Source organism: Lissotriton helveticus, chromosome 2_2 (genome assembly GCF_964261635.1).
Source record: "Lissotriton helveticus chromosome 2_2, aLisHel1.1, whole genome shotgun sequence".
Lineage (NCBI taxonomy): Eukaryota > Metazoa > Chordata > Amphibia > Caudata > Salamandridae > Lissotriton > Lissotriton helveticus.
In genome coordinates this window covers 494,331,851-494,354,905 of record NC_136060.1, presented here as the reverse complement: position 1 = coordinate 494,354,905, position 23,055 = coordinate 494,331,851, and the positions used below count along the sequence as shown (strand labels likewise).

Below are 23,055 nucleotides of genomic sequence, written 5' to 3'. Positions count from 1 at the left end.
GGCCTATTAACAAGGGCTTCATCTCCGCTTTTTTGGCTTTAAAAGCCAAAGAAGCGGAGATAGAAATATCGCCCTATCAACAACAAGGTGCTAACATGCAAAATCGCATGTTAGCACCCTTTTTCACTACGCTTGAGATGCAAAGTGGGCGTTCCAGAGCAAAATAATAGGACAAATGTCGCTAAGCGACATTTCTTCTATTATCAAGCTACACACTAACCCTGTTAGAGACAAAAAAAGCAGCGCTAACCACGATTAAGGCAGCCTTTTTACGTCTGTGTAACGGGCGGGGTCTGTCCCTAAACCAGGGGAACATACTAAGAAGGAATGAACAGAACGCTGATACCGTTGCTCATCAATTATACTCCCCACAGAACGTCGACGACGAACTGGAGCAACAAGATGAGGAGACGGGTCAGTGGCCCTTTAACTTTGAATGGAGTGGCGAGTGGGAGGAGTCACGTCAGGACGCGGAGGCGTCATATGCAGAGAAGGGCGAATCAACGGTGTGCTTGTTCACCCGGAGGCAGAGTGGAGAAGGCGGAAGGAGAAACCGAGGAGAGGACAACGCGGAGACGAGGTCGGAGGAGGAGAGACAGACGGAGAAGCGACGCCAAGAAGCAGACGAGAGTCGGGAGACGCCAGGAGGCCAACGACCCCGCGACTCGCCCAGCCATACACCCGAGGGAGGTGTATGGCTAGCACAGGTACGAGACAAGATCAGGGGCTGGGTGCATTACAAGGGGAAGCCCGCTGGATAACCTGAGCACTCCCACATCCTTAGCACTGTGTTACCCCTCCCTGAGCACTTCCCTCTCACGGCGTCGGTATTTACTAAGATGTGTGGCACGTGTGATTAGGTCCTCACTCCCTTCCCTTTTTAAGCACCGTAGATACAGTGAACCTTAAACTGATACGGTGTATTCTCCTTTTTGTTTGCCTTGAGCTACAAGACGGATCCGGACAAATCCCTGTATCGACGGACACCTGAAAGAGGCCGTCGAGTAGAACACCCCGAATCCCACCATAGAAGAGCAGCCAGGAGCCGTTCACCTTGTGGAACTTTACCAAAGGGAAAGAAAAGCTCAGACTTGTTATTCTTTAAAATAAAAGATAAGAAAACTAGAATACATTTGTTACCTATTCATCCCGCACCTGTAACAGTGGTGGAGAATGCGGGCATAGATACCATCTCTGAAGAAAAGATGGAAACGGTAGTACAACAACTCGTAAAAGGGCAGGAAAGACTCGAATGGGTACTAGAACAACATTTAGTGTCCGCCCAAGCAGATAGAGAAACACTAAAAAAAGCCATTGAGGAAAAAACGGATCTACCATGGAGTGACCCAGTGGTTAGGGGAGGAACAGCCGAAAGACCCATGGCACATGGAGCTCTATCCGTGTCACTACAAAAATATAGGTCAGGAGAAGACCCGGATGCCTTCTTATTAAACTTTGAAAGGGCAGCTAGAGCATGTGGGTGGCCGGTAACGAAATGGCCTTTTTTCCTAGCCCCACTACTAGGGGGGGAGGCGCAAGCCGCCTATCAAGTGGCCAACCCCAACGGAGACAATACATATGTAGAAATAAAAAGAATAATACTAGACCATCTAGGACTAGATCCGGAGGCTTACCGGCTGCGGTTTCGTAAGGAGAGAGGCACGGTGGGAGAAAATCCAAAAACCTTGTTCGTACGCTTAAAAATGGCCGCGGATAAATGGCTCACCCCTGCCACTAGTAGCAAAGAAGAAATACTTGACAGAATATATCTGGAGCAGTTTCTGGAAGCTCTCCCCTATGCTACCCAAAAATGGCTTAGACAACACCATAGCCTAACCACCGCCCAAGCCGTAGAGATGGCATCATCCTTTTCCAGAGCCCAGCCAAGAAACGTCCCGTTTGACCTGGAGAGAGACAAAAAAATGTTTACACGACCGGACAGAAATGTCCCTAAGGGAAAAGAACCAGTAAGAACCCGTACATGGCGGACAGAGACCCCAGGCACATTTGGCCCTCAATGTTTCGATTGTGGTCAGTGGGGCCATATCGCCCGTTTATGTCCAAAAAAAAGAGTGGATGAGGAGCCTATGGAAGTTGGGTATCTCCCCAGAACTGTTCTCTATTCAGCGGAGCTTGGCAGTGCCTTCCGAGTAAGTGTGAAAGTTAATGGGAATTCACTATTAGCGTTGTTAGACTCCGGCTGTCGACAGTCGGTCATACAATCACAATACGTCACCTCAAAGCAATACATTCCTAGGGGCACTGTTAATATTAAATGTGTTCACGGGGATATCAAGTTATATCCTATAGCTAACATTGAGATAGTACCTACAGTGGGGACTCCCCAGACAGTGAGGGTGGGGGTGATGTCCAACTTGCCTGAAGATATAATCATTGGGACAGACAATCCCCGCTTCTTGAACATGTTTAGAAAAGAATTGGAAGATACTCCCAAGAAAGGGATGAATGACTCCATCCCTACACGGGAGAGTAATGTCGAACAGGGGGTAGAACCAGGGTTGACCTGTCTGAACTTTGTAAAGTTATCAGCAAACGCAACATCACCCACCAAGGGTTCGGACAAGGCTGCCGGATATGACTTGTACAGTGCGTATGAATACGAAATACCGGCCAAAGAAAAAGCCTTGGTTAAGACCGACCTACAAATCGCAGTCCCGCCCGGCTGCTATGGCAGAATCGCTCCTCGTTCTGGTATAGCCGCTAAATACTTTATAGACGTGGGGGCAGGAGTGATTGATGGCGATTACAGGGGTAATGTAATTATTCTCCTCTTCAACTTTGGGACGGAGACATTTTTGGTACAAAAAGGGGACAGAGTGGCACAAATTATATGTGAACGGATAGCATCACCTATAATACAGGAAGTGGGGAAACTAAACGACACAGGTCGCGGAGAGAAGGGATTTGGGTCCTCCGGACTACGTAGCGAACCGATACATGCGGTTCTGGCACAGGACCCCTGGGTTCTCGATAAAAGTTTTAAGTTCGCTCAAATAAATGACACCACTCTCTTCAATGCATGGGAACAGGCACACAGGAGGCCCGAGGAGGCAACTTCATATCCCGGGTTTGTTATTCAAGATGAGCTGTTGTATAGGATAGGAAAAAGGGGGGATTCACCTCAACTCCTGGTACCTGTCTCATTTAGGGAGCAAGTGCTGTTTTTTGGTCATAGCCATCTGATCGCCGGTCATACTGGCGCAGAAAAGACGACCCAAACTATACTCAGAAATTTTTTTTGGCCAGGTATTTATAAGGATACCGAATCATATTGTAAGAAGTGCGAGATTTGCCAACGGTTCAATATGACTAAACCCCCGGCTGTCCCACTCCAACCGTTGCCGATAATTGGGAAGCCATTTGAACGTGTTGGAATGGACCTTATTGGCCCTCTACCTAGGACAAAAAAAGGCTTCCAACACATTTTGGTCATAGTTGACTATGCGACTCGATTTCCGGAAGCTTTTCCATTATCAGTGGCGAACTCCAAACAAATTGGGGATAAGATGATCGAACTGTTTAGTAGAGTAGGTTTTCCCAAAGAGATTTTAACGGACCAGGGTACTCCCTTCATTTCACAACTGATGAAGGAAATTTGCAAAATGTTGGACATCCACCAGATCCGTACCTCTGTTTACCATCCCCAGACGGACGGACTGGTGGAACGTTACAACTGCACCCTGAAGGCCACGCTCCGAAAAATGATGGTGGTCAGCGGAGCGGATTGGGATAAAATGCTACCCCTAGCTCTCTACGCCATAAGAGCTCAAAAACAGTCCAGTATGGGGACGTCGCCATTCGAGTTGCTTTATGGCCGACAACCACGCTCGCTTTTGGAGATGACTAGAGATGCATGGGTGAATGAAGCTACCGAGGAAACGGCTGCGACTCTAGACTATGCTAGGGATCTGAAATCTAAATTGGGAAAATTACGGGATCTTGCCTTTACCAATTTGGAAGATAGTCAGCGCAGACAAAGGGTTGCTTATGACAAGGGAAAAAAATGGAGACAGCTCAAGGTCGATGACTGGGCCTTGGTCCTACTGCCCTCCTCTTCCCACAAATTTAAGGCCGAGTGGATGGGTCCATATAAGGTCGTAGAAGTGATTGGTCGCACTAGCTATAGGTTACAGATTCACCATGACAAACAACAGTCGTACCATATCAACCTTTTAAAGAAGTGGCTAGGACCTCCCCCATCTCAGGTGAACTTGGCGGATGCCTCCCGCCCCGGTGAATCAACTATGGAATTGCTTACGCATAATGAGGAATTGACAGATGTACAACGGGGTGAACTAATGGGTACGTTGAAACAGTATGAGAGTGTCTTTTCCAGTCAACCGGGACGTACGTCCCTGGCTGAACACTGCATTGTAACCCCTCCGGGCAAGAAAGTTAGAATTAGACCATATCGAGTCCCTGAAGCAAGGAGAGAGGCCATTAAACATGAGGTGGAGGAAATGCTTCGTCTAGGGGTCATTCGTCCTTCTAAAAGTGACTGGTCTAGCCCCATTGTCATGGTGCCCAAACCTGACGGTAGCAGGAGGTTTTGCATGGACTTTCGGGCTTTGAATGAAATCTCCCTCTTTGATGCATACCCCATCCCCAGGGTGGACGAGTTGATTGAAAAACTGGGCAACTCGAAATACATCACTACCCTGGATTTGACTAAGGGTTATTGGCAAGTTCCATTACATCCGGATGATGCCAAGAAAACTGCCTTTTCCACACGGGAGGGACATTTTGAATTCACGGTGCTCCCCTTCGGGCTACATGGGGCGCCCGCAACGTTCCAACGTCTAATGAACACTGTCCTGGATGGCTTGTCTGAGTTCACATCGGCATATCTAGACGACATTGTGATATTCAGTCCGGACTGGCATACGCATATGGGCCATCTGCACACAGTGTTCAGTGCACTACGGAAAGCGGGGCTCACTGTCAACGCAAAAAAATGTAAGATGGCCTTTCAAAAGGTTAAATATCTTGGCTACGTTCTGGGCCACGGACTCATTGAACCTCAGATTGAAAAGGTCCGGGCAATTGCCGACACCCCTTTTCCATCAACCCGAAAGGAAGTCAGATCCTTTTTAGGGCTCGTCGGCTACTACCTGCGCTTTATTCCTCAATTTGCGGAAATTGCCGCCCCCCTTACAGACGCACTGAGGGAACCTGGGAAATCGTCCACACCGGTGAGACCTTCCGATAAAATGCTGGAAGCCTTTAGAGTATTGAAGTCCATCATCACATCTACTCCGGTCCTGTCTTCCCCAGACTTTTCTCGGCCATTTTCATTGCATACGGATGCTTCTGATTATGGTATTGGTGCTGTGCTCTCCCAAATGGGTTCGGACGGGCACGACCACCCAATACTTTATGTCAGCAGGAAGCTGTTCCCACGTGAACTGAAATATGCTACAATTGAGAAAGAGTGCCTCGCGATTAAATGGGCTATTGACAAACTGGCCTATTATCTCGAGGGAAGGAAGTTTGACCTCTTTACGGATCATGCTCCGCTACTGTGGATGGCTCGCAACAAGGCCAATAATGCTAGAGTTTTGCGCTGGTTCCTATCACTACAACCCTATGTATTTTCCATACATCACAGAAAAGGCAGTGAGAACGTAGGCGCTGACTTTTTGTCCCGTCATCCACTCACCGATCGTGAGTGTCCTGAGGGGGAGGTATGTAACGGGCCGGGTCTGTCCCTAAACCAGGGGAACATACTAAGAAGGAATGAACAGAACGCTGATACCGTTGCTCATCAATTATACTCCCCACAGAACGTCGACGACGAACTGGAGCAACAAGATGAGGAGAAGGGTCAGTGGCCCTTTAACTTTGAATGGAGTGGCGAGTGGGAGGAGTCACGTCAGGACGCGGAGGCGTCATATGCAGAGAAGGGCGAATCAACGGTGTGCTTGTTCACCCGGAGGCAGAGTGGAGAAGGCGGAAGGAGAAACCGAGGAGAGGACAACGCGGAGACGAGGTCGGAGGAGGAGAGACAGACGGAGAAGCGACGCCAAGAAGCAGACGAGAGTCGGGAGACGCCAGGAGGCCAACGACCCCGCGACTCGCCCAGCCATACACCCGAGGGAGGTGTATGGCTAGCACAGGTACGAGACAAGATCAGGGGCTGGGTGCATTACAAGGGGAAGCCCGCTGGATAACCTGAGCACTCCCACATCCTTAGCACTGTGTTACCCCTCCCTGAGCACTTCCCTCTCACGGCGTCGGTAGTTACTAAGATGTGTGGCACGTGTGATTAGGTCCTCACTCCCTTCCCTTTTTAAGCACCGTAGATACAGTGAACCTTAAACTGATACGGTGTATTCTCCTTTTTGTTTGCCTTGAGCTACAAGACGGATCCGGACAAATCCCTGTATCGACGGACACCTGAAAGAGGCCGTCGAGTAGAACACCCCGAATCCCACCATAGAAGAGCAGCCAGGAGCCGTTCACCTTGTGGAACTTTACCAAAGGGAAAGAAAAGCTCAGACTTGTTATTCTTTAAAATAAAAGATAAGAAAACTAGAATACATTTGTTACCTATTCATCCCGCACCTGTAACAGTCTGCTAATTTTCAGACTTAGCCATGTAATCCAATGGGAGGTGGATTACATGGCTAAGTCCACCATGGGCTATCAACAAGGATATCCCTATCCTTGTAGTTTTATCGCTGCATTACCAGTGATAACCTCCCAAAATGCCGCTATCGCTGGATTTTTTATCGCCTAGGCGGTTAGCGCTGTTAATAACGCAATCAATCGATCAATCAATCAATCAAGAATTTGTAGAGCGCACTACTTACCCGTGAGGGTCTCAAGGCGCTGGGGTAAAAAAAGGGGGGGCACTACTGGTCGAACAGCCAGGTCTTGAGTAAGGGTGGGCGTAGTGTGCGTAGTGGGGCTACGCGAAGCTACGCAAAGTGGGCGAGAAACTACGCCCACCTGCGCACTTCGCGTAGCCCCACTACGCGCTGCATGCCCCCCTCCCCAACATAGCTAAATTTTATTAAATGGACCCATATAATAAATAAAATACACTTACCTTGTCCGCGGCGTCCCGGGGCTCCCTCTGCTCGTTCACAGCGCCATCTTCTAACCAATGCGCATGTGCGGGCGGCCGCGCATGCGCATTTCTCGCGAGAAATGCGCATGCGCGGCCGCCCACGCATGCGCATTGGTTAGAAGTTGGCGCCGTGAACGAGCAGAGGGAGCCCCGGGACGCCGCGGACAAGGTAAGTGTATTTTATTTATTATATTGGCCCATTTAATTAAATTTAGCTATGTTCGGGAGGGCGGCGTGTGGCGGGCAACTTCGCTACGCCCAAGGAGTGGTCGTAGTGTTGCCTACTTCGCCTACTTTGCAAAGGGCGAAGTAGGCGACACTACGCCCACTTCGTGGGCGTAGCGAAGTTGCCCACCCAGGGTTAGTCTTGAGTAGCCTCCTGATGGTCAGCAGGTCTTGGGTCTGTCGTAGGCTCAGTGGGAGGGTGTTCCAGGTCTTGGCGGCAAGGTGGGAGAACGATCTGCCGCCGGTGGTTGTTCTTCGGATGCGAGGGACGGTGGCGAGGGCGAGGTCGGCGGAACGGAGCTGGCGGTTGGGGATGTAGAAGAAGAGTCGTCTGTTGAGGTAGGCTGGGCCGGTCTTGTGGAGTGCCTTGTGTGCGTGGATGGGGAGCTTGAAGGAAATCCTCTTGTTGACAGGGAGCCAGTGCAGGTTTCTGAGGTGGGGGTTGATGTGGCTGTGGTGTGGTACGTCGAGGATCAGGTGTGCAGAGGCGTTTTGAATGCGTTGCAGTCATTTGATGAGCTTGGCTCCCGCGTAGAGGGCGTTTCCAAAGTCGAATCTGCTACTGACGAGGGCCTGGGTGACTGTACTTCTTCTATCTGTCGGGATCCACCTTTAGATCTTGCGGAGCATGCGAAGGGTGTTGAAGCAGGAGGAGGAGAGTGCGTTGACTTGCTTGGTCATGGAGAGTGTTTAGTCGAGGATGACTCCCAGGTTGCGTGCGTGGTCGGTGGGTGTCGGGGCTGCTCCCAGTGCCGTAGGCCACCAGGAGTCGTCCAGGCTGAAGGGTTGGAGCCGAGGATGAGGGCCCCCGTCTTGTCCGTGTTCAGCTTCAGTCGGCTGTTCTTCATCCAATCGGCGACGACCTTCATTCCCTCGTGGAGGTTGGATTCGGCGGTGAGGGGGTCCTTAGTGAGGGAGAGGATCAGTTGAGTGTCATCAGCGTAGGAGATTATGTTGAGGTTGTGCTGTCGGGCGACTTGTGCGAGCGGGCCATGTAGATGTTGAACAGTGTCGGGCTGAGGGATGATCCCTGTGGTACGCCGCAGATGATCTTGGAGGCTTCGGATCGGAATGGGGGAGGCGGGCGCTCTGGGTTCTGCCGGAGAGGAAGGAGGTGGTCCATTCTAGGGCCTCGTCTCGGATCCCTGCGTTGTGGAGGCGTATGCATAGTGTGCGGTGGCAGACGTTGTCAAAGGCGGCGGAGAGGTCCAGGAGGATGAGGGCCGAGGTCTCACCATTGTCCAGCAGGGTCCTGATGTCGTCGGTGGAGGCAATGAGGGCAGTCTCGGTGCTGTGGTTGCTGCGGAACCCTGACTGGGATGGGTCAAGGATGCTGTTTTCTTCGAGGTATCGGGTTAGCAGTCTGTTGATGATCGTCTCAATGATCTTGGCTGGGAACGGAAGCAGGGAGATGGGCCGGAAGTGCTTGAGGTCTCCCGGGTCCACCATGTTTTTTTTAGTAGGGCGTTGATCTCGGCGTGTTTCCACTTCTCTGGGAAGGTCGCGATCTCGAAGGAGAGATTGAAGACATTGCGCAGGTGGGGTGTGATGGAGCTGCTGGCTTTGTTGAAGATGTGGTGCGGGAGTGGGTCTGACGGAGAGCCGGAGTGGATTGTGCTCACGATCTTGATGGTGTCATCTATGTTCACGTTGGCCCAGGCTGGCAGGGGGTTGTGGTCGATGGTGTGCGGGGTGTCTGGAGTGTCGAGTCTATGGGGGCTGTCTAGGCGTTGAAGCTGTCGTGGATGTCAGCGATCTTGCGGTGGAGGAAGGTGGCGAGGGAGTCGCACAGGGCTTGCGACGGCAGGCTGTGGAGCTGGAGCTGGGGTTGGAGAGTTCCTTTACGATGTTGAAGAGCTCCTTGCTGTTGTGTGCGTTGTTGGCGAGGCGATATTATCCAGCGATAGTGGGCGTTAAAAAAATTAACGCTAAGCGCCCTTAGCGTTAATTTTCCCTGTTCCTTGTTAATATGCCCCTTGGTTTCCAGGTCATCTGCAGCTTTCTTGGGATTCTCAAGTCTTTATTCGCCACTTTCAGGTGACCCTCAGGCGCTGTCTGAAGGAAATGCCACCTGATGGTGCATTCGGGGTCACTGCGACTGTCATTTGGGATGGTTTTAGAGGGCACTGGCAGGTCTCAGGATTTTTTCAACCACTTATATTTTTCATGAAAGAATCCATGGTACTAACAAGAAACCCCACTCCAGCTGGAAAGGGTGGTGGGTTGATCATCTAAATGACTCTCAATCCATTGGAGACAGAAGTGATTGCTGCTTTGGATTTTTTGCCCCATTTAGCAGCGGAAAAGCATACTGAACAGGTAATTATTTCAGATTGGCTCTTTTAGCCATAAATGTCCTGATGGCTATTGTCCCAGTGGGAGGACATCCATGGGTCTGTAAGCTTCTGAGGAAGAATCTGTTGTCAAACCCATGGAAATCCAAGTATTGCAAGACATTTTTTAAATTGTTTCAGTCTTGTCTTCTGAATAGGGATCATTCCAGGAAGGAGGTGTCGGCTACCCTACAATATGTGGTTATATCTGGGTTTGTGTAAGAGGGTCTTGGGAGTTAGATCTGGATGGAATGGTGTTTCCTTTCACTGGAGTAAATTGATACTTGTATAGCGCACTACTCACCGCAAGGGTCTCAAGGCGCTTGTACGAATACCGCTGTGGAACCCATCCTGGCTTTCCCTGTGAGGTGTCCACTCCTGGGCACCCCCAAGGTGGAGGCCAGGCATCCTTAGCGTTGTGGGGGCCGTTGTGGAGATTAAGCAAGCTATTGCCCAGAGTTGCAGAGCGGGACTCCATGATTGGAATAGGCACTGAGGCGAGAATTATCAGGTCCGTGGACTTTTTTTTTTTAGCTTAAGACCCGCCGAGGCGGGGAATTGAACCCTGGTCCCGGGCTAGACTTCTGCATCAGGGTCTGCCGCTCTAACCATTGAGCCACACTTCTCCACTATATTCAGGAGAACCAAAACCAACACCCACCTACTTTCACATCCAGGTTTTCCAGATATCCACAACTTATGCAAAAACTACAAGGGACTTCACATCCACGGTTGATTTCATTGAGTCAGGCGGGGGCTGCAGGAGGCTGTCTTTGATGTTTATGTTTCTGAAGCACATTTGGCGCTGAAGCTGTGGCCTCTAACACGTTTCTAACAGGGAGAAAGGTGGAGGACATCCTGAGGGCAGCTGATTGCTCAGCGGATTCTACTTTTAAGACACTAACATAATCTCTGCCCCTGGTCCAGACCTAGACTATAGAATATCGCAAGCTATTGTGAAAGAATGTTGAATGTCCATGAAGAACGCAGAGGTGAGGACCGTCCATCAGTGAACAATTGGATAGTTGTGAGATGTTGTGGGAGGCTTCCCACCATCATCCCTTGGAGTATCCACTGTTGTAAACAGTCAGCGGTGGTACTCCAAGATTCTGATCTGAAAAAGTGCACGTGCTTTTGATTTACAGAGGCTGAGTAGATGAAAATATAGGACAACCACAAACGGAGGACAGGAGATGAGCTGCATGGCAGGTTGATGACATTTAGACATTCTATAGGATAATGCTATTGCATTGCTGTTTTTGTCACATTATGTTGTTCATTTTTCTGAGGATTGTGGATAGTTTATTGTTCGATATAACCCTGTTTTTCTTGGCTGCTGTGTGTATAAAAGGAAAATACAAAGACCTCTGCGTCCTTAATAGAATTGTAACTTTCCTTTACAAAAGCTAGGAGAACTTTTTCAATTCTGCAACAATGATTGAGAACATGCACAGCCCCACATAGACCGAATAGGGAAGTGTATGCCCCGGTGCAGAAGCAGAAGTTCAGTCAATGCACACCCCATGATCCAGCTGAGAAGCGACGATTCAGTGATGCCACAACACTTCCTGATATGTTCTTAACTCTCCCCCCAATGAAGCGGCGCCAATTCAGAAAATGTACGTACTTATGTTACGCAGAAACATTGTTCTGTTATCAGAGACGTAAGTGTGGTCATTGACAGCCTCCACGTACACAGTGAAGGCAGAGTCCTCTTCACCATCTGGACAGGATCTGGGAAACTCCAACTCAAATGTGACCACCCCCTCGTGGATCCTGTGGACTTCAATCCAGTCCAAGTCTGAGTCCCTGGAAGAGACAAGAGGGCAAGAGATGTTAATGCCTATGCCATTTGTGACTTGAAATGGTTGTGAGGAACATGGGGACATTCACTCAACGAGTTCCAAAGAGTAGAGATAGCTCTAAAGGGGTCGTAGTATCTCCCTAATTATACAAACATCTTCCTGAAGTAAGAGTTTATATTCTACAGGGTGATGTCACATCCTGTTAGAGATCTTCTTAAAATGTTGATAAGATATTTTGGGGTATATTATCAAGGACAATATCGCCGCTTTGCCACACTACTGTGCCGCTAACGCCTGTAATTTGTTATCGCCTTATTTACAAGCTAGTTTCCGTGAATTAGCTGCCGGTGTTTTATCGCCCTGCATGCCATCGCTATTGACATGCAAAGTAGGCATTCCGGAGCAAAACAACATGGAAATAGTCACTAACACAGCTTTACGGTATTAACAAGCCTACATCAGACCCGCAAAGCGACAAGAAAAATCGCGCTATGCGCCCTTTATCGCAAGTATTTAACGTCTGCAAAATTTCTGGCTTACCCGTACATATAATGGGCGGTGGATTGTACGGCTGAGTCCACATCTTCCTATCTCCAAGGATTAGCTCGTCGCTGCCGTCCTTACGCTGGATTTCCAGCAATGTGCGCGGAATTCGCCGCGATCGCTGGATTTATTATAACCGTGTAGATATGCGTTGATAATAAAGCGATATCTCGGCGATAAAATCCTGCAATACGCCGTGTTAAACAAAATCGCGGTAAGTGTGCTCTGCGATATTTATCGCAGTGCGTTCATAATATGCCCCTTTGTGTTTTACTCATATGGTTTTAAAAGAGCATCCATGAGTGAATATTAAGCACTTCTTCTGCCATGGATCCCAAAGTTGACTCAATCTCTTTGAACGTCAGCCATTTTTCAATAACATAAGCGTGGACAGAGGAGGATTTCTTTCAAATCAATGGCTAATTAGCTCCTCCCTGTCCATATTTTGATATATTTAGTAACAATTCTCCTTCCAGAAAGTTTTGAATTTAAGCAAGGATCCTCAGAAATGTAAACACTTAGGAACACATTTGTAATTTTAGAAACTGGTAACCAAATAACTTTGAGCATTATATTATATTATATTATGTTATGTTATATTATATTATATTATATTATATTATATTATATTATATTAAATATCTCATTATGAGAACATTATGCTTCCCATCATTAATATATTGTTTGTTTATGAAGAAATTTGATGTGTGTACAATGTGCTATAGCAAGAGTATTAGCTTTATCTGCCACAACAGTGATGAGATTACAGATTGTGGTACTACTCTTGATAATATAAATGTATAATTTAACGATTAAGGAGTACTTCATTCCACGATAGTTTGATCATGTTACGTCATGGCTGTATGTCATCATAGACATTGTTTTCCAGTTTTGGACTTAGATTTAACTATCCCATGCATTCTAGGGGTTGTATTTCTCGTTTGCCTCCATTTACTGAACTAGACCACATTTTTGGATTACAAGCGTTTCTCAGAAGTAAAATTGGACTGAAATAAAATGTCCTTCAAAACCATGATACTGGTGTGTTATATGAATGCACAGCAGGAGAGGGAATGACCAACTCACCTGTCCATGGTAGGGTACATTCTAAGTATATTTCAAGTAACAGACCACTTCTGTGCACATGTGTGCAAAACCAAGTGCATTTTCAAGGCCAAGTCAATGCAAGACGACTATCAATCCCTAGTGACGCAACCTGTAAACACCTCCCTTAGCACAGGAGACATCTCAAGAAAGCTGAAGCTGTGGGTACTGCTCCTCGGCTCAAACCTTCCATTGCTCACCTGAGGTACTGGTGTACTGAGGTACCAGTGTAAGGCAGGTCAAACCCACCTGTGCTGTGCTCAGGGAAGAATCTCAAAGGTTTGGTCACTGTACATCTCGTGTCGTTTGCAATCAATCAGCCTCGTATGAGACCGGTGAGAAGTGTCCCAGAATCTCCCATGTAGGGTAGGTCAGTCAGATACAGTGTGCTGCTGTCAGCAAACACCCCAGCCAAGATTAGTCAGATACTGTCTGCTGCTGGCGCTGTTAACAAACACCCCAGCCAAGATCAGTCAGATTCAGTCTGCTGCTGGCGCTGTTAACAAACACCCCAGCCAAGATCAGTCAGATACAGTCTGCTGCTGGCGCTGTTAACAAACACCCCAGCCAAGATCAGTCAGATTCAGTCTGCTGCTGGCGCTGTTAACAAACACCCCAGCCAAGATCAGTCAGATACAGTCTGCTGCTGGTGCTGTTAACAAACACCCCAGCCAGGATCAGTCGGATACAGTCTGCTGCTGGTGCTGTTAACTCAGCCAAGACCAGTCAGATAGAGTCTGCTGCTGGTGCTGTTAACAAACACCCCAGCCAAGATCAGTCAGGTACAGCCTGCTGCTGGTGCTGTTAACAAACACCCCAGCCAAGATCAGTCAGATACAGTCTGCTGCTGGCGCTGTTAACAAACACCCCAGCCAAGATCAGTCAGATACAGTCTGCTGCTGGTGCTGTTAACAAACACCCCAGCCAAGATCAGTCAGGTACAGCCTGCTGCTGGTGCTGTTAACAAACACCCCAGCCAAGATCAGTCAGGTACAGCCTGCTGCTGGTGCTGTTAACAAACACCCCAGCCAAGATCAGTCAGATACCGTCTGCTGCTGGCGCTGTTAACAAACACCCCAGCCAAGATCAGTCAGATACAGTCTGCTGCTGGTGCTGCTAACAAACACCCCAGCCAAGATCAGTCAGATTCAGTCTGCTGCTGGCGCTGTTAACAAACACCCCAGCCAAGATCAGTCAGGTACAGCCTGCTGCTGGTGCTGTTAACAAACACCCCAGCCAAGATCAGTCAGATACAGTCTGCTGCTGGTGCTGTTAACAAACACCCCAGCCAAGATCAGTCAGATACAGTCTGCTGCTGGTGCTGTTAACAAACACCCCAGCCAAGATCAGTCAGATACAGTCTGCTGCTGGTGCTGTTAACAAACACCCCAGCCAAGATCAGTCAGGTACAGCCTGCTGCTGGTGCTGTTAACAAACACCCCAGCCAAGATCAGTCAGATACAGTCTGCTGCTGGTGCTGTTAACAAACACCCCAGCCAGGATCAGTCGGATACAGTCTGCTGCTGGTGCTGTTAACTCAGCCAAGACCAGTCAGATAGAGTCTGCTGCTGGTGCTGTTAACAAACACCCCAGCCAAGATCAGTCAGGTACAGCCTGCTGCTGGTGCTGTTAACAAACACCCCAGCCAAGATCAGTCAGATACAGTCTGCTGCTGGTGCTGTTAACAAACACCCCAGCCAAGATCAGTCAGGTACAGCCTGCTGCTGGTGCTGTTAACAAACACCCCAGCCAAGATCAGTCAGATACAGTCTGCTGCTGGTGCTGTTAACAAACACCCCAGCCAGGATCAGTCGGATACAGTCTGCTGCTGGTGCTGTTAACTCAGCCAAGACCAGTCAGATAGAGTCTGCTGCTGGTGCTGTTAACAAACACCCCAGCCAAGATCAGTCAGGTACAGCCTGCTGCTGGTGCTGTTAACAAACACCCCAGCCAAGATCAGTCAGATACAGTCTGCTGCTGGTGCTGTTAACAAACACCCCAGCCAAGATCAGTCAGGTACAGCCTGCTGCTGGTGCTGTTAACAAACACCCCAGCCAAGATCAGTCAGATACAGTCTGCTGCTGGTGCTGTTAACAAACACCCCGGCCAAGATCAGTCAGGTACAGCCTGCTGCTGGTGCTGTTAACAAACACCCCAGCCAAGATCAGTCAGATACAGTCTGCTGCTGGTGCTGTTAACAAACACCCCAGCCAGGATCAGTCGGATACAGTCTGCTGCTGGTGCGGTTAACTCAGCCAAGACCAGTCAGATAGAGTCTGCTGCTGGTGCTGTTAACAAACACCCCAGCCAAGATCAGTCAGGTACAGCCTGCTGCTGGTGCTGTTAACAAACACCTCAGCCAAGATCAGTCAGATACAGTCTGCTGCTGGTGCTGTTAACAAACACCCCGGCCAAGATCAGTCAGATACAACGTGCTGCTGTCAGCAAACACCCCAGCCAAGATCAGTCAGATACAGTGTGCTGCTGTCAGCAAACACCCCAGTCAAGATCAGTCAGATACAGTCTGCTGCTGGTGCTGTTAACAAACACCCCAGCCAGGATCAGTCGGATACAGTCTGCTGCTGGTGCCGTTAACTCAGCCAAGACCAGTCAGATAGAGTCTGCTGCTGGTGCTGTTAACAAACACCCCAGCCAAGATCAGTCAGGTACAGCCTGCTGCTGGTGCTGTTAACAAACACCCCAGCCAAGATCAGTCAGATACAGTCTGCTGCTGGTGCTGTTAACAAACACCCCGGCCAAGATCAGTCAGATACAGTGTGCTGCTGTCAGCAAACACCCCAGCCAAGATCAGCCAGATACAGTGTGCTGCTGTCAGCAAACACCCCAGCCAAGATCAGTCAGATACAGTGTGCTGCTGTTAACAAACACCCCAGCCAAGATCAGTGAGATACAGTCTGCTGCTGGTGCTGTTAACAAACACCCCAGCCAAGATCAGTCAGATACAGCCTGCTGCTGTCAGCAAACACCCCAGCCAAGATCAGTCAGACACAGTCTGCTGCTGCTGCTGTCAGCAAACACTCCTGCCAAGATCAGTCAGATACGGCCAGCTGCTGTCAGCAAACACCCCAGCCAAGATCAGTCAGATACAGTGTGCTGCTGTCAGCAAACACCCCAGCCAAGACCAGTCATATACAGTCTGCTGCTGGTGCTGTTAACTCAGCCAAGATCAGTCAGATACAGTTTGCTGCTGGTGCTGTTAACAAACACCCCTGCCAAGATCAGTCAGATACAGCCTGCTGCTGTCAGCAAACACCCCAGCCAAGATCAGTCAGATACAGTGTGCTGCTGTCAGCAAACACCCCAGCCAAGATCAGTCAGATACAGCCTGCTGCTGGTGCTGTTAACAAACACTGCAGCCAATATCAGTCATATACAGCCTGCTGCTGTCAGCAAACACCCCTGCCAAGATCAGTCAGATATAGTGTGCTGCTGTCAGCAAACACCCCAGCCAAGATCAGTCAGATACAGTCTGCTGCTGGTGCTGTTAACAAACACCCCAGCCAAGACCAGTCAGATACAGTCTTCTGCTGGTGTTGTCAGCAAACACCCCAGCCAAGATTAGTCAGATACAGTCTGCTGCAGTCAGCAAACACCCCAGACAAGATCAGTCAGATACAGTGTGCTGCTGTCAGCAAACACCCCAGCCAAGATCAGTCAGATACAGTCTGCTGCTGTTAACAAACACCCCAGCCAAGATCAGTCAGATACAGTCTGCTGCTGTTAACAAACACCCCAGCCAAGATCAGCCAGATTCAGTCTCCTGCTGGTGCTGTCAGCAAACACTCATGCTGCGGTGGCTGTTCTAAACTGGACATTGCTCCAAATGTATCTGCACTCTGCAAATTGCCTTGTTTAAACAATGTTAACAGGGAATGAAACAGAAAGCACCCACCCTCGTCCAGCTCGGGCTCTGATCAGGTCTGGCATCTCATGTAAAGTCTGTGTCCAGTTGCACCGGAGCCTGCTGTGGAGATGGGAGTCTGCGATGCAGGAGATGGGAGAGGTTGTATGCAGTCCTGCACAAGAAAGATGAATGTTAGACACAATACTGGAAGTGGATGGATGAATGGTGACGAACAGACGGTCAGGAAGGCTATTTTCCAATGACCTGTTATAGGAAGGGATGCCATATGTTTCTAATGCTAGGATGCACTGATGAAAACAAAGGGAGTCTTACGCTAATTTCTGCGGGGGGGGGGTGAGGAGAATATAGATACATTCATCAGTGGGTGAATGGGTGAGTGAATGGATGGATCAAAGTTGGGCAGCGTTTTTCCATGTGCCTGAAAGTAAGAGGGCGTGGATAGATGGTACGGTAGATAGACATGAAACAGATAAATGGAGAGACAGATGAAAAGGCGGCCAGGTAGGAAGGTAGGTGGATAGAGAGATCGACAGATGGACGGTTGTGTTTAACACTCAAGAGACCCCCAGACTTGGGGTATCCACCGGAGGAACCTTGGTGGGTTTGGATGGAGAGCTGCCATTGGTGCTGTACTTGAACCCACACTCATACCAGGACTCCTCTCATGAGAACTCAAAGGGTGTAGAGCCTGAAGCAGACACTCACTTGAGACATCAATGAACAGGTAGGTGGAGGTGACCACCTCACCACCTGACCAGCAGGTGTAGAGTCCTGCATCCGGCTGGTCCACGTCTGTGAACCGCAGAGAGGTGGCGCCACGTGCTTTAACGTTGCCATGTGTGTCCGTCCAGCTGATGTCTTGAAGGCCACTTCCACATTCCAGGCTGACAGCAGACTCAGGAGAGGTGGTGATAACTGCAAGAAAAGAAGGACTTAGCTTCAAACACAACATGGATAGGTGCTACATCACCACACTGTCAACAGTCTTACAGCTCCACCAAAGATGGCCAGAAGAGGGCCTGAAGCTGCAACACATGGCCTCAAAAAGGCCTTGTCGCAGGGATAAAGGGGATCCTGTGGCTCTGGAAGTCACTGCAGGAGACCTGAATCTCCACACAGGACTACAGGTGCTTCACCATATTGACTGTAGGAATAGTTAGCAGGGTTGGACTGACAGGCTATCAGAAACTGGTGCCAAGTTTTAAAACATATTTGATACCCATCTCCAAACACCCCGTGTGGAATTACACTACCCAGAATGCCTTGCGCTGAAATACAATGCTTTTGGACCCAATTTAGAGTTGGCATTGATCAATAGTCTTCATATTGCTTTAGTAAATTCTAAATCCCCAGCAGAGCCCGCAGGTAGAACATTCTGCCCATACTGGAGGACAGACCACAGGTAGATCCTCTCCCACATGCAGTGCTTCTCCACGAAACGTCACACGGATTAGAGGATTTTCAAAAAACACAGGGCCTCATTTATAAGAGGCTTGCGCCACCGTAGCGTATCTATAAGGCCATGGAAAGCCACCCTGCTTTACTTTCCATGGCTTTGTAACATGGTACAGATCAAGCCGCTGTGTTGCCTCACACAGGCACAATTTCCTGCACAAAAACAACTGTTACACCACCCCTGGGGACGACGCATTTAGATGCATTCCTAGATTTGCGTTTTGTTTTTAATCTGGGAATGTGTCAAAAACCATGGGCATTGTGTAGGCACCCCTCCCCGAGGCAGTGTGAGGCAACACAGCGGCTTGATCTGTGGATGTATGACGTTACAACGCATACTATTACAACGCATGTCTTTACAACGCATTTTTTACAACATTTTTTTTTAATTACAATAATTGCGTTGTAAAAGTACTTGCGTTGTAAAGGTACTTGCGTTGTAAAATCTTGCATTGTAAAATCTTGCGTTGTAAATCCACTTACTTTGTAAAAGTTTCGTTGTAATGGTAGTGCGTTGTAAAAGTTGCGTTGTAAAGGTTGCTACCCACAAAAACAACTTGATTTCAATGTACGCACCCTTGCACCATTGTGCTAGGCAGCCATTTGTGTGCCAGCGTAGTGTTAGATGACAGAAATGCACGGTAACCCATAGGTATTGCATTCCTGCCCTTTTCTTTTGACTCACGGCGGCACAGCAAAGTGATGTACAGCGCTGCCCTTCGTCAAGTTGTAAATGAGGTCCACAGTCTCCAAATAAAGCCCTTGGGGTCATTAGTCCATTTCTAAAAAGAACTGTCTCTGTTTATATGAGTGAAAATGTTGTTTCTGTTGCAATGATTCTGTTTTTTCTGTTTGCAGTACGTTTACGACCTCCCTCTTCACATCAGAGCCGCCTCCTCTCTTCGTGAGTTCTGCAAGAAGCTGAAGACCTGGCTTTTTGATTAACCAACCTACTGTAGGCAAGGCTAGGCACACGCCCCAGCTCTGCGGCAGGAGACTCTCAGGTGATAGTGCGCTTTACAAATACACATAACACAAAATGATGTCCCTAGCACAGCCATGCATGCAGACTGTGCTTCACCTCTAGGCACTATGCACACAGAGCCCTGAACGATGGTCCAGCAGGTGAGTGCACATGAGTTGGTGAGCAGCAGTTGAGTGTGAGCGGAGGTGCTGGCACAGTCATTTCCTACCCAAGATTTCTACGCGCACCGCAGGGGAATTCTGTAAAGCTTAAATGCAAGAGTGCGTAGGGGCATATTACCAAGGGTGGCGATGGGCAATTATTGCCGGTTTAGCGGCCGTTTTCGGCCGCTAAGCGGCGATAATTCTATCGCTCTATTAGCAAGCTGTCGCTAACTGATGTTAGTGACAGCTTTTAGGCGATAGCGAGCGGTTTGGGGCCCGCTTTGCATGTCAGTGACATGCAAAGTGGGCTTAACCAACCTGTTAGCGACTGAAAGCAGTCGCTAACGTCGCTATCGCCTATTAGCAAGGCAGGCGTAGCGATGGAAATATTCCCACTATCGCCAAAAAACAACGCCATGTTATCCAATAGGAGGTGGATAACATGGCTAAGAGCATTTCGTCGCTAATGCGTGAATATCGATGTATTCTCAGCGATATTCACGCATTTCGCCTGATTTTTATCACTTTTGAGATAAACCTTCCTACTAGCAAGTTATCGCAGCGATAACAACCGGTGATGCGCGGCGATAAAAATATTGCCGCTAACCCTACTTAGCGATAAATATCGCTATTTGTTGGTAATATGCCCCACAGTTCCTTAGACAAAGTATTGATAATAATCTGTCAGGTCAGTGGAATACGCTCCAATAGGAGCACGTGTGCTGGACCTATCCAAAAGCTCTTGGAGGCATATTATCAAGAAATCGCGTTAAAATTATCGCCGCTTTAGCAGCAGGAGACAAAGCGTTGATAAGGGGCTTGATGATATGCCCTTGTGAATTCCCATAGAAGCCCAGGTTATGGTGTGAGCCTGGGCTTCTATTGGAATTCTCAAAGGCATATTATCAAGCCCATTATCGCCGTTCTTGATAATATGCCCCTTGGTTCTTTTTGCTTAAATAATTCCTGAAAGCTCCCAGAAATCTGAAATCTACTGTTCATGGAAAATGCCAATGATGCAAAGATGTTTTACTTTTTTTAAAACTCATTGTGAATCTGCATGGTTGTTCTGTGATTCCCTGCGAATGGAAATTTTGTGATGTAACCTGTTGGTATATTGTTTGTATTAACCTTCATAAGCCCAGGATTGTACATAATGCAGTGCAATTGTGTGATGTAATGCTATTATGTCATTCAAAGATGTATGTCCTCAGTTTATATACATGATCATGTATCGTCTCCCCACACCACAATTAGTGTACAGCGCAAAGTTGCAACCCAGCTAGCTTTGCGCTATATAAATACTGACACATACATACTCTGTGATTTTTATGTCACAAGAGATTGAGTGATGGTGGTCGGTCGGTTTCACTGGTACGGGGGTCTACAAGAGATTAAGGGGTTTTACCTTTGCACATGTCTACTAGGCAGGGAGGACGTGATTAAACTGACGTGGCATTTGGACGTATGTGTTATGGCGGCTGGCCCGATGAGCTGAGATTGGTGCAGTGTTTAACTTGAGCCAGTGGTTTCCTGTGCTCGGCATCGACTCTTAAATTGTTCAAAACAGCGCTTGTAACAGTCTGCCACAAGGTGGTGCTGTCTGGTTAATTTAGAGATGAGCACAACACTAGTCAATTATTGATTCAAAACACATTTAGAATGACTATTACCTGCTTCCCAAGCCAGTATTATAGCTTTGGGGGCCAGGAATAGTCCAAATCGTCACACTTGTAGGGTTGTGATGGTTAGCAGTTCCATCGTTACTATAATTGGCAGCTGTGGCAGGGCCAATGGGTGGTGCATGCTGCAGTGGCCTCCCACGGAGAGCCCTGGAAATTATTATTCTACAGCTTAAGCACTGGTTGGTGACTCTTAGGCACCAGAATGCAAGTGGTTTAGGAAAGTGGAGGGGAAGAGCCTGCTCAGATGGTATCTCTCCTGGAAGAGCTAAGAGGTTGCCAGAGCTTGAGTGGCCATGTAGGCGCTACAGTACTGAGCTCAGCGCCTTGAGCCAGTGATATGTAATTCTCTTGGCGAGAGCCAGGAGTGTGTGGTGAGCTTGTGAGCGTCAGCGGCATGGTGTGTCCAAACCCATGCACACCATCTTTCACTAGACCTGTAATGGAACAGAGTAAGACCTTGCCAATCATTGGCAGCCGGAGAGACTTTAAAAATACTGTGCCATCATACTGTGATGGTTTTGGGCCGGAGAGGAGGGATATGACCAAGAGGCCTGGGCACCCCATAGGGTGTCAATAGGAGAGGGCAAGTGGGCCTGAGGGGGATGTGGGAAGACAATTTAGATGATTAAGGATGAAGGGTCCTGAGGAGAGGCAACTGGAAACTTTTTAAAGACCCCAATCCCCATAGACCACCAAAAGGGGCTGGCCTGGAAGACCCCAGAGATGGCCTCATTAGACCTGGACCCTTTTTTGAGATTCTATTTGAATAGGGGAGCTTGACAGGCAATGGGCACAGCTTAGTTTAGGATAAAGACAGTTCAAAGTCACACCACACATTACAGGTTTATGAGGCAGTGATGGGCAGAGGGCAGACTGAGGCTTACACTTCAGTCACACCACACATTACACACCACACATTACAGGTTCATGAGGCAGTGATGGGCAGAGGGCAGACTCAGGCTCACACTTCAGTCACACCACACATTACACACCACACATTACAGTTCATGAGGCAGTGATGGGCAGAGGGCAGACTCAGGCTTACACTTCAGTCACACCACACATTACACACCACACATTACAGGTTCACGAGGCAGTGATGGGCAGAGGGCAGACTGAGGCTCACACTTCAGTCACGCCACACATTACACACCACACATTACAGGTTCACGAGGCAGTGATGGGCAGAGGGCAGACTCAGGCTCACACTTCAGTCACACCACACATTACAGGTTCACGAGGCAGTGATGGGCAGAGGGCAGACTCAGGCTTACACTTCAGTCACACCACACATTACACACCACACATTACAGGTTCATGAGGCAGTGATGGGCAGAGGGCAGACTGAGGCTTACACTTCAGTCACACCACACATTACACACCACACATTACAGGTTCACGAGGCAGTGATGGGCAGAGGGCAGACTGAGGCTTACACTTCAGTCACACCACACATTACACACCACACCACACATTACAGGTTCATGAGGCAGTGATGGGCAGAGGGCAGACTGAGGCTTACACTTCAGTCACACCACACATTACACACCACACATTACAGGTTCATGAAGCAGTGATGGGCAGAGGGCAGACTGAGGCTAACACTTCAGTCACACCACACATTACACACCACACATTACACACCACACATTACAGGTTCATGAGGCAGTGATAGGCAGAGGGCACCTCGGGCTCACACTTCCATCACACCACACATTATACACCACACATTACAGGTTCATGAGGCAGTGATGGGCAGAGGGCAGACTGAGGCTTACACTTCAGTCACACCACACAT

The 23,055-nt window shown here is 48.7% G+C and overlaps 1 protein-coding gene and 1 long non-coding RNA gene across 2 annotated transcripts in view; one reads left to right on the top strand and one right to left on the bottom strand.

The window, feature by feature from the left end:
- LOC144821957 (interleukin-12 subunit beta-like) overlaps positions 1-17,941 on the bottom strand; it is a 55,062-nt gene extending 37,121 nt beyond the window's left edge. Inside the window, exons 1-3 of the mRNA XM_078679096.1 lie at positions 17,695-17,941; positions 17,017-17,140; positions 11,279-11,460 (exon numbers count right to left, since the gene is read on the bottom strand). Of these exons, the coding sequence (XP_078535222.1) occupies positions 11,279-11,460; positions 17,017-17,140; positions 17,695-17,941 (553 nt within the window). The remainder of the gene's footprint in view (positions 1-11,278; positions 11,461-17,016; positions 17,141-17,694) is intronic.
- LOC144821570 (uncharacterized) overlaps positions 1-23,055 on the top strand; it is a 245,697-nt gene that overhangs the window by 146,030 nt on the left and 76,612 nt on the right. Inside the window, exon 3 of the long non-coding RNA XR_013608381.1 lies at positions 19,303-19,448. This is a non-coding gene — a long non-coding RNA (uncharacterized LOC144821570). The remainder of the gene's footprint in view (positions 1-19,302; positions 19,449-23,055) is intronic.